The 12145-nt window shown below is 47.1% G+C and overlaps 1 protein-coding gene across 1 annotated transcript; it reads right to left on the bottom strand.

The window, feature by feature from the left end:
* Positions 1-1905: 1905 nt before the first annotated feature.
* LOC118080988 (zinc finger protein RFP-like) lies at positions 1906-10730 on the bottom strand. Its single transcript, XM_035107072.2, has 7 exons — positions 10237-10730; positions 8820-8915; positions 7545-7781; positions 6064-6086; positions 4928-5046; positions 3690-3722; positions 1906-2977 (listed from the first exon to the last, which is right to left on the bottom strand). Exons 1-7 carry the CDS (start codon positions 10681-10683, stop codon positions 2466-2468), a joined length of 1467 nt encoding a protein of 488 aa, XP_034962963.2. The 5' UTR covers positions 10684-10730; the 3' UTR covers positions 1906-2465.
* Positions 10731-12145: the final 1415 nt, after the last annotated feature.

Raw genomic sequence — 12145 nt, 5'->3', positions numbered from 1 at the left:
ATGAGAAGAGTGGGTAGCCCAAGGCCACCTACTGAACACCAGGAGCTGAGCAAGAATTGGGAAGCCAACTTCACAATTCCTGTTCCTATAGGCCACAATATTGAAACTAAACTCAGTATTTAAAACAAAACTAGTGTGCTAGGTAGAATTAAGAGTAAATTTGGTGGTAACATTATTCTGTGTCGGGGGAGCACTTCAACCTACAGTGGTACCTTAATTCGTTCTGGAGGTCCGTTCCTAACCTGAAACTGTTCTTAACCTGAAGCACCACTTTAGCTAATGGGGCCTCCTGCAGTCGCCGCACCACCAGAGCATGATTTCTGTTCTCATCCTGAAGCAAAGTTCTTAACCCGAGGTACTATTTCTGTAACCTGAAGCATTTGTAACCTGAGGTATCACTGTATTAGAAAAAGAGCCTCATTTTGGGGGGAACTGAGTGAGGGGTGAGAGAGAAGCAGGGAAAAAAAACTTGTCTCAAAATGCAGGAGGAAAACACCCAGAGCCTCCTTCATGAATTGGCCTAATCTTTTAAAGTCGTCCAACTGGTTCACTATTCCATATATATATATATATATATATATATATATATATATATATATATATATATTCCATATATATGGAAGACACCCTGTACAATAAGCTAAACTGAGCTAAGCCCTTGTGAATGATATGAACTCATTGAATTACATCAGCAGGTGGAACTCCAGAGGTTCACAGCTCCTCCATTCATAAAGACACTCTTTCATTGGAGGTTTTAAAGCAGAGGTTGGATGGCCATTTGTCATGGACGATTTAGCTGAGATTCCTGCATTGCAGGGGGTTGGGCTAGATAACCCTTGGGGTCCCTTCAAATTCTACAATTTTGTGACACTGTGTGCATCTTTAACAGCTAATGGAAGTCTTATTGGGAGAGACGGGGTGGGGAAATAAAACCAACGTTGAAATTCATAGGCTAGAGGCCGTGCCCTAGGGACGGGGGAGGTTATTTGTGACTTTTAAAACCACTGCCATCTCTTTAAGAACTAAGCAAAAGGAGCTCCACAAAAGGGAATGAAAAAGCAAAGCCCATTTTTGTTATTACATTATTGTTACTGGAACCAATCCTCTCCCAAGATGCTATACAAAGCTGTCAAAAACGCTCTTAGCAAATGCAAGATTATTGAACCTTATTTCAATATATGATCACAGTGGTGAGACTTTCATATGCACAAAGATGGAAAAATTCAACATTAACTACCATGGAGGAATGGTGGTTAAAATTATTGGACTTAGCAAAAATGATGTATTTAAATCATTGTCCACATTTACTAAAGATTGGAAATGCCATAGACTTTTTGCGTGACAAAGAAAACAAACTTATGATAACTGGGTTTGAGGACTGAAAATAATGTTGGCTTATAGAAAGTGGATTTTGGGGTGATTTCTTGGAGTGGATGTGTAGAATAATTTTCTGTATATAGCTGACAGATGATGAACCGCAAGTTCTCTTTTTCCTCTTTCCTTTTTCCTTCATCTTTTTCTCTTCTTATCTCTTTCTGGGTCTGTGTTCTTATTTAGGTTTTTTTTTTTCATTTTGATAAAAATATGTTTGACATTAATCTTTGTATCCCCCCATTATATATGTGTGTGCACGTGTGTGCGTGTGTGTGTGCGCACGCTCTTGGCAAATGTTTGATTTTATCATTCATTCTGATCTGGACAGAAACTCCATCTAAGCCTAGTAGATATCTTGGGTCTCCTTAAGTAATCATTGCTGGCTGGCAAGGAAAAATAAGAGGAGAGTTCCTGGATGCTAAGGTCCAAGTCTGGGGCAAGTACTCTTTGGGGAGTTATCTCCCAGCAGAGATTTAAAACTGCAAAATTTGCTGCAAAGTAAAGCATGGAAATATAGGTTGTTAGACCTTTACAATATGTCATTCTAAGTTCCTTCTAAAGTTCCCCTCTTCCCCTAGCATAGAAAAAGGCCACACGTCTGGTAAGTTAAAAATTGGTTTACTTACAAACTCTTCAGAGGTCAGGTTCATGTGTTTTTCCATACATCAGTCAGAAAACACAGGCGGTAAAACCTGGCTTTGTTACAATGGTGAAAGCTCCTAAATTATTGGTATAGGAACTCAAGAGATGATTCTAACAGCCATGCGGCCTGAGCTGCAGCAACCTGCTCTGACCTTACACATTGAGCTTCTCGGGTAGACTGATGTTGAATAAAGGCTTTGATTGGCCTATCTTCTTCCGAAGGAGTGCCCTAGCTAAGCCTGGCAGGACAGCTTACTCTATCACATTAACCCCTTAGTACAGGCATCCCCAAACTGCAGCTCTCCAGATGTTTTGGCCTACAACTCCCATGATCCCTAGCTAAAAGGACCAGTGGTCAGGGATGATAGGAATTGCAGTCCAAAACATCTGGAGGGCTGCCTGCCTTAGTACATTAATTAGACTTAAGCATGTTGGTTATATGAGGTTGGCTATCCCACAATTCTGAGGTAGGCTTTCTCTTTCACCCAAAACACAGGAAGGAGGGTCTCATCAGAGAATGAGGCTCCCATGAATGTGTAGATCAGGGCTCCTGTTTCAGCATTGAAAAAAGACACTTGCTTCCCCTGATAGTCCAGAGTCACTCGGATCCTCTCAGGCTCCCCACTCAGAGGAAGGTAATCAGGAGGGTTCAAGACGCAATACCCATGATTAATCTTTCCTACAGCCCAGAATCCTTTCTCGGGACTGAAGGGAAAGAAGCCTTTTCTCCTCACAGACTTCCTGGAGACCCCTAAAGCCCACATTCCCTCCCCTCCCAGAATGACTTCCCAGAAATGTCTCCCTGCTGTGAATCCCTCACGTCCCAGCACCGAAGTCAGTTTGTTGAATCTCTCAATGTTGTCGGGCAGTTCTTGCTGTCTGTTTCCCCATTCCACCTTTTTACCACCCTCAGACAGGATGAGCAGAGGATGAGCTGTGTCTGGATCCATAGTTATATTTGCTGTTGAAAGGTGGAGGGGTGGCGGGGGGAGAAGAGGAAAAGAGGAGGAGAGGCGGAATCAGTTTGAGAGACAGACAGGCATCTGGATACATAACACACCCCAGGAATCACAATCCACCTCAAATCAGCAGGATTTTCTTGCATTGCATCCAGGACTGGGATTCTCCTTTCCTCCTTCCAAGACCTGCCCACAATAAATCTCAGTGAATTGGGTTTCTGTTGTCTTTATTCGAAATATTTATAATGTGCCCCTTGTGTCCATCAAGCGGTCTTATACAAGAAGCAAAACCACCTAGAAAACATTTACTCAGCTCTTCTGCGGGAGCAAGTGTCAGTCATCTGAGTGGTAAGTGGATGGTCCAACCCACTTGTCATGGCTGATCCACAGGGATGGGAGAAGACAGTATCCAGCAAAGCAACATGGAGCTGGATTGTAAGCTGTTTTTATATTAAGTCCATATTCAATCCATCCAAATTGATGAAGGACAAAATTTGGGGTCTATTTCCCCCCCAGAAATCTCCTTTATCACCATTTCTCAACAGTTGGATACATGTTGTGCCAGTAAGTTCCTTTTCTGCCACATCCCCTCTAAACACCCCTATAGGGCTCATAACGATAATAAAGCAGTTGGTGTTTCCGAAATCTGTTTGACACCAACGAAACACCAGTCTCCATTCCCTTCCCAAGTGTCATCCTCCATAGAAAATTTACCTTTCTGAAACTGTTGTCTCATTAACAGAGTGTCTGTGAGAAAAATAAAGATAGGTTATACGGTAAATCAGAAGCTCTACGAGGTTGCACCTGAAATAAATATTGTACAAGAACAATCACTTCGCAACAAATCATATCTTGTTTCCTTCTTTTGAGTAAAATATAAAGTGGAACACGTAATTAACAACAAGAAAAGCATAGGGAGAACAGATTAAAGTTAACTAAAAATGTGTAACTCAGAAGTGGCAAAGTGTACTTAACACCAACAGCATAAAATAAGCTGTGGTGGTACCTTGGTTCTCGAATGGCTTAGTTGTCAAACAAATTGGCTTCCGATTGCTGCAAACCAGAAGTAAGTGTTCCAGTTTGCGGACGTTTTTTGGAAACAACATCCGACACGGCTTCCACTTGAGTGCAGGAAGCTCCTGCAGCGACTCGGAAGCCACACTTTGGTTTTCGAATGGTTTCTGGAGTTGAATGGACTCCCGGAATGGATTAAGTTCGAGAACCAAGGTACCACTGTATTAAAAATTTGGAAATGAAGAATGGTAAAGATACTGCCCAGTATTCACTGCTCGTTCCGCAGGTTCTCGTTCTCATCCAGGATTTATTAGTTAGGATAGGGGTTGTGATTCTGTTGCTATGTAGTGGGGTGGGTGGGTATTTTGCCCCAAAATCTTTCTGTAATGGAATGCAACCCGTGACGGGAAGGGAATGGAGGGAGATCTTTTCCGGGATGCAGAAACTTGAAATAGCAAGTTGCAGTCATTCATAGCAAAAGTCAGGATATGTAAACAAGTTTCACGTGGCTCCCTCTGAAGCTCTTTTTAGCAGATGTCAGTATTGTACAGTGAAATATGGGCAGAAAGGAGGTCTAAAGATTATCTGGGCTTGCAATTATTATGAGGATTGGAATTCAGTGTGGGTACAGGAGATTATTTGTAAATGTAAACTGACACATGTTGGAGCAGAATACCTAGGCTTTGCTATATGCTTAGTGCAAACGGCCTTGATTTGTGGCAGCCCCAATTTCTCCCCCCCTCCCTCAGTGCCCCAGAACAACAACGTATATAAGGCATTCTGGGTGAAAATGGTGTCTTGGCCCCTGAAAAGGAAGCTTTGCTGGTGCTACTGCTGTCTGTAGGAAGAACAAAATAAAATATGATAAGAACCCGAGACATTAATTTTGGAAGTCAAATAAGGCCCGGCACAAAATCCTTTCAGTCATTCTTCATTACCTTTGAATTGCTTCATGAATTCCTCTAGAGAGGAATTTTTATAATGGAATTCTGTGATTCTCTGCTTCAGCTCTGGAGGGAAGGCTGCTGGATTCACAAGTGTCTCCATTTTCTCACTCCTGGCGGAGAAAAACCAATATTAACTCCTACAAACACAGAATTCTTGGCAAAGGAAAAGAATTGAGAGGAGGGAGAAAAAACGAGAAAGTCAAGGGTGGGGAGTGAGACACTGAGGGGAGGAGATTCTTCATCACTGCAGCAGTTTGTACTCTAAAGCTAGATACCTGAGGGCCAAAACGACCACCCCATGTCTCTGCAACTCCCCTGAAAGAACACTTGTCATGTACTACCACCCTGCTCAGGCTATCTCTGCTCCAACTTCACTGTGTTATGACAGCACATCACAGTTTATTTCTCTATTTGACACCCTCCCCCCACCCCAGTGAGATGTGGAGAAGAGAAAGATGGCGGTTGCTGTTGGCAAAACTGAGGTGTTCCTTATAACCTCCGTCCTGAACATGAGTGGCACCTTGAAGTTGCAAATTACACCATGAATATAGTCCACCCCCTTGTGAGTAGCCCCACCGCATGGATGCCTCGTGAGACAGGTGTGCTCATGGAGACCAACAGCTTCCTCTTGGTGACAGTTAAGCTCAAATATTTGTTTCTTGAGGGACCTTGGCTTTGACAAGCTACATATATTTTGAAAACTGGTTTTAGAGCAGAGGTCCAGCAGGACCTTCCACAGAAGTACAACCAAATCAAATTATTTGTCCAAAGCCCATCCAGGGGACCCCCATGTTGACTTTGGACCTAGACGTTGAGCAAACAGAGAAGGCAATGTTGCTTTAGACCAGGCATCCCCAAACTTCGGCCCTCCAGATGTTTTGGACTACAATTCCCATCTCCCCCAACCACTGGTCCTGTTAGGGATCATGGGAATTGTAGGCCAAAACATCTGGAGGGCCGCAGTTTGGGGGTGCCTGCTTTAGACAGCTGTTTTATTGTGTGGGGTTTTTTTGTGAGGTCTCCCCTCCTAGCAATTGAGAGTGGAGGGAAATAGTGACAGGTAAGGGAAGCAAGGGAGGGGGTGACTGGTGGTAGCAGGATATCCACCGTGAGTGGGATCCACCTACCTCGGCAAGGTTCTTCCAACACCCTAGAAGGAAAGAGAGAGAGAGAGAGAGGAGAAGGAATTCAGTGCTTGCCTCAGGCCATGCTATGAAGATGCCTCAGACCAGGGGTAAGCAAACTTTTTCAGCAGGGGGCCGGTCCACTGTCCCTCAAACCTTGTGGGGGGCCCGAACTATATTTTGAAAAAAATAAATGAATGAATTCCTATGCCCCACAAATAACCCAGAAATGCATTTTAAATAAAAGGACACATTCTACTCATGTAAAAACATGCTGATTCCCAGACCGCCCATGGGCCGGATTTAGAAGGCGATTGGGCCGCATCCAGCCCCCGGGCCTTAGTTTGGGGACCCCTGCCTCAGACCCTGACTAGGATTCACTCTGGCCCTCTGGCCTGCCTAGCACACACCACACAAGGACTGGGGGTGTCATTTCCCCCAAATGTGAGGGCAGTTTTTGTTGTTGTTGTTGTTGTTGCTGCTGCTTTTCCTGCTTTCCCATGGGGTTGGGTGGGAAACCACATGAGGTAATTAAGTCAACAAGGAAAGTGGTGCCCTTTTAATGACTTGGAAGGTGGTTGACTTAAAACAGGGGGAATGGGGGGGCGACCCCTGGGCTGCCCCCAAGAGGGAGAGGAGGAAGATGGCACCTCGGGGGTGAGGAGAGGAGAGGACCGCCACAGCCACTGGGGCCAAAGGGAAGGACGTGGCTGTTGTGGCGGGAGCGGCGCCTGTGATGGGGGAGATATGAGGGTGTGGGTAGTTGTGGTGCTGGTGATGTGGTGGCAGGGAGGTGGCGAGAGGTTCAGCAGCTCTTGGGAAACCTCCACCGCTGTTGACGCTTCCTTGCCCAGCCAGCTACTACCGCCACTTCCTGTGGTGGGCGCTTGGCAATGAGAAGCGGGCATCCCATAGGCCTCTAGGAGAGTTTGCTACCAAGGCATGTTGCTTCACTCTGATGAGAGACCTGGCTCTCAGCTCCAGACTCCACTTCCTTTCCGCTGCTTTTTTAAGTGAATTAAGCGCACCATAAAGAAGGCTGATCGCCGAAGAATTGATGCTTTTGAATTATGGTGCTGGAGGAGACTCTTGAGAGTCCCATGGACTGCAAGAAGATCAAACCTATCCATTCTTAAGGAAATCAGCCCTGAGTGCTCCCTGGAAGGACAGATCGTGAAGCTGAGGCTCCAATACTTTGGCCACCTCATGAGAAGAGAAGAATCCTTGGAAAAGACCCTGATGTTGGGAAAGATTGAGGGCACTAGGAGAAGGGGACGACAGAGGACAAGATGGTTGGACAGTGTTCTCGAAGCTACGAACATGAGTTTGACCAAACTGCGGGAGGCAGTGCAAGACAGGAGTGCCTGGCGTGCTATGGTCCATGGGGTCACGAAGAGTCGGACACGACTAAACGACTAAACAACAAGCGCTCCAAGGTTTGGAATCAGTGCAAGGTGCCTCTCCATGACGAGGCTGTTTCTGACCTGCAGGAGATTACTTGCTGGCTGCTGCTGCTGGTGTTTCTCTTCCATCTCCTGCATGATCCTTTCGAGAGAGGAGAGTTTCCAGGAGAGCCTGGCCAGTTGCTCCTCCCTATTCTTTGCAATCTCCATCTCCACCTCTTCCATGTGAGCCAGAAGAACCTGCTCCTGTTCTTCCAGAAACTGCCGTAATTGTCTGAACATTTCGACCGTCTTCTGTTTTTCCATTTCTGTTAAAAGCTAAAAGAAGCATTTGGAAAGAGGAGAAAAAGCAGAACATCAAGAGGTAGGTTATGGGAATTATCATCATCATCTGTTAAATATGCATATTGCCCTTCATTCATCTGAAGATTCCAGGGGAGAATTCCACTGGAAGGGCACCTCAGATATTCTACAGACCACAATCAAAACAATAAGGCCTTATTCAGGCACTTCAGTAAATGCTGGTGATGGGATGGGAACCTACACAGACATAAGTGTTGCTACAAAAGTACTGCCTTCCACATTGAGGGGGGAGGCGGGAATCCAGGGTCCTCAGCCCCCTCACATATTTACTTTAACACTTAAAGAGGGTTGGTGTTTCCTAAAGATTTACAAGAGCCCAAACTTAGAAAGGCCTTTCATTAAGAATTTTTACAGGAGACCAGGGGTGGATATACATTGATCTGCTAAACTTTTTATAAATAAAAAATAACGTTCTATAGTCCTGAATTGAAGACAGGAGTGCCTGGCGTGCTCTGGTCCATGGGGTCACGAAGAGTCAGACATGACTAAACAACAACAAATCCTGAATTGCAATTTTCCATTATTGAAGGCTCGCTCTGGTGTCACATTTTAATAACACATTTTAACGTTATAAACGACGAGTGTAGATGTGCCCCAGGACAATTCCAAACAACCGATAGCTCTGCAAAGCAGGACAGAAGAACTTTTGGGATGCCTTCATTTTATATTACTCCAGAAAAGAATAACATTTGTTGATTTAAGTACTTGTTCCCAGGGCCGGCTCTACGGCCAGGCTGGGTGGTGCAGGGCACCAGGGCGCCCGCCTGCCAGGGGGGCGCCGCGCAGCTGTGCCCGCCCGCCCGCCGCGGAGCTGTGCCCCTGGCAGCCGCGCTGTGCACTGCACCCGTCCGCCCGCCACGCTGGGAAATGGGGCGGGGCGGGGCAGGGGCGCCGGAGGGATCCGCCGCACCACTGCGCCAGGGCGCCAAATATACTTAAGACGGCCCTGCTTGTTCCCCTTGCAGCAGTAGTTGAAAATGAGGCAACACTTACAAGCAGGTCTCTGCTTTCTTTTTCCATGTCAGCTTTGTATCCCAGAATTTTCTCTCTCTCTTTTCTCAGTACCTCCAGGCGAGTACAGATCAGATCCTGAGGAGAAAATATGAGCTCAAATGGGTGGGTGAGAAAGAGGAGAGAGGAGGTGGAAAAGAGGCTTGCTTCCTGCCATCCCTTCCAGTGCCTGGGGATAACTCAGGCCTTACAGCCTCTGGAAACAGACACTGACCATCAGGTAAGAATTTCTTCTTCTTCCATTAGGTAAGAATTATGAACATAAGACGAGCCTGCTGGATCAGCCCAGTGGATCAGGCCAGCCTCCTGTTCTCACAGTGGCCAACCAAATGCCTGTGGGAAACCGACACTAGTTTTGCTTCAGTAGTGCATTCCCAGCACAGAGGGAAAGACAGAACACAAAATGCATACATACAGAGAGATACCCCGACAGACTTCCCTGTTTGCAGGTAGAGCCCTGAAGGACTGCTAAAAAGTGGGAAGGAGTCAGCAGCAGGTGAGAGATCAACCCAAAGCAGTTGAGGGAGCTTGTTGTTGATGGCATCCCTCTGTCTCGGGAAACAACGGAGGAGTGCGCCTTCGGGGGTGAAGTCAAACTGTTGGAGTGTTACAGCGCCAGCTGTGGCTGTAGAGACTGATATGGGAGAGACATGTTTTGTTGCAACTGGGGCAGATGAAGGCGTCCGGTTTTGCTGTTACAAATGCACCATGGCATTTCTTCTCTCTGCGCTCCTCCCTGACCATTAGGTCCAGTCGTGACCGACTCTGGGATTCCGGTGCTCATCTCCCGTTATTAGCCAAGGGAGCCGGTGTACACAACCTGACTCTCTTCAGGCTCTGCGATCGTCTGCAAGGGATTCCCAGGTGGTGGGGTTAATGTTGCCAGCCTTCATGCCATTTTTGCAGACATCTTTGTAACACAGTTCCCCACAGAGCACAAGGGCATTACACCACCTCCCTGTTTCTCTATTGCTGATAGGAATTGAGTGAAAAAAGAAAGGGTGACATGATTTTTTCGAGACATGGTGGAAGAGAGGGCACTTGTCACTAGCCAGACAAAAGAACGTTCTTCTATAGCCAGGCCTTTGGCTTGGAGGGTTACTGGTTTGTTTTTGTTCTTGTTTATTTTGTGTTCTCGCTTTGTATTTTTATGCTGTGAACCATCCTGTGATCTTCGTACTTTGGAACCCTGGCACCAATTGGGAACTAGCAGGGAGGGAAAGAATCTATCTATCTCTCATCTATCTGTCTGTCTGTCTGTCTGTCTGTCTAAGGCTTCCCCATGCACTTATTTACATACCAAAACACAAGAATGTAAACTGCAGCCTCAGAAAACTTCCCAAAAAGGATCAACAGCTATTCGCACAAATCACCAAGATCCAGAATGAAGTTCTCCTACCTTGTTTCCATGTTCCTTGGATTTATCACATGCCACACAGATGAGGGGTTTGTGGTCTTTGCAGGAGAGTTTCTGGGGCTCCTGGGGCGTCTCACAGACTCCCTGCTCTCTTCCTTCTCCCTTTCCCCCCTGGAGGTTGAGCTTCCTGGCTATTTCTACCACATTTGCCAGCTGACGGTTTGGCTTGACGCTGTTTCGCTGAGCCGTATATCTGCACTGAGGACAGGATCCCCCAGTTTCCAACTCCCCCCAGTACCGGGTCAGGCAGGCTCGGCAGAAGTTGTGCCCACACCCTGAGATGATCACTGGATCCTTGAAATATTCCAGGCAGATGGAGCAAGTGGCTTCATGACAGAGATCCTGGATGGGATTTGCATCACCACCAGCAGCAGCAGCAGCAGCAGCAGCCATGGCTGTGAATGACTCAGGATCTCTCCCGCCCGGCATGAAATCGCCAGCACAGCCAACGACCAGCCTCTTAAAGGGGACTCCTGTTCAAATGATGGGCATGAATGAAGAGAAGAAACATTTAGAAAATTCTGTCTATATGTTACAACTCACCCATTATTTTTAAATTAAAGCCAACAAATTGTTCCAGCAAAGCCCCTTCCACTCAGATGATCCCCCATGCACTGGCGGAGGAAGAGGAGTCCCGGTGGGCTTCCATGGGGCTCCCCGCCCCGCCCCCAGGACGCGCGCCAGCCCCGCCCCCGCCTGCTCTCCGCCGCCACGCCCCCGTGCTGGAGCATGAAGCTCGGCCACTGGCGCCATGCACACCTTTCCAGCTGTCAGTCACTGCGCATAGAATGTCAACTTTGCTTCGCCTAGCCTTTAACTTCTATTTTGTTACAGGAGCTGCAGAGTTTGTTTGTTTTTTGCTGCCATCTACCAATAGGAACGCGGGTTCGAATCCCCATGATGGGGTGAGCGCCCGTTGTTTGGTCCCTGCTCCTGCCAACCTAGCAGTTCGAAAGCACTTCAAAGTGCAAGTAGATAAATAGGTACCGCTCCGGTGGGAAGGTAAACGGCGTTTCCGTGTGCTGCTCTGGTTCGCCAGAAGCGGCTTAGTCATGCTGGCCACATGACCTGGGAGCTGTACACCGGCTCCCTCGGCCAATAACAGGAGATGAGCACAGGAACCCCAGAGTCGGTCACGACTGGACCTAATGTCAGTGGTCCCTTTACTTTACCCTTACCAATAGGAGCAAAAATGGACTTCTACAACCTGATGACCAAACTGCTGCAGTGCACTCTGGTTTCCATCACGTTGTCCCATTGCGCCAGAAGCGGTTTAGTCATGATCCGGAAAGCTGTCTGTGGACAAATGCAGACTCCCTCGGCCTGAAGCGAGATGAGTGCCACAACCCCATAATCGCCTTTGACTGGTCTTAACCGTCATGGGGTCCTTTACCTCAGCGTTTCTCAACCGCTGTTCCGCGGCACACTAGTGTGCCGCGAGACGCTGGCTGGTGTACCGCGGCGTGCGGCGACGAGAAGGGCGATTTGCATTGTCACGTGCCTGGCGGCCGCCAATAAACAACACTGACCCGCCGGAAAGCAATATTTCTCCTCCTCTTTCCCAAAGCTCAGTGCAAACGAGCCTGGCGGACGCCAATATGCAGCGCTCACCCGCCGGAAAGCAATATTTCTTCTCCTCTTTCCCAAAGCTCAGTGCAAACGAGCCTGGCGGCCGCCAATACACAACACTGACCCGCCAGAAAGCAATATTTGGCAAGTGTTTCTTACAGTCATAATTATAATATAGGGCGGCACAGAGTTAAATTTTTTAACTTTTTTAATGGTGGTGTGCCTTGTGATTTTTTTCACGGAACAAGTGTGCCGTGGCCCAAAAAAGGTTGAGAAACACTGCTTTACCTTTTACCATACTATAAGAACAATGGGTTGTACA

The sequence above is a fragment of the Zootoca vivipara genome, chromosome 2, assembly GCF_963506605.1.
Source record: "Zootoca vivipara chromosome 2, rZooViv1.1, whole genome shotgun sequence".
Classification (NCBI taxonomy): Eukaryota; Metazoa; Chordata; class Lepidosauria; order Squamata; family Lacertidae; genus Zootoca; species Zootoca vivipara.
Note: the sequence above shows the minus strand (reverse complement) of the source record. Positions and strands in the feature narration are given on the sequence as shown.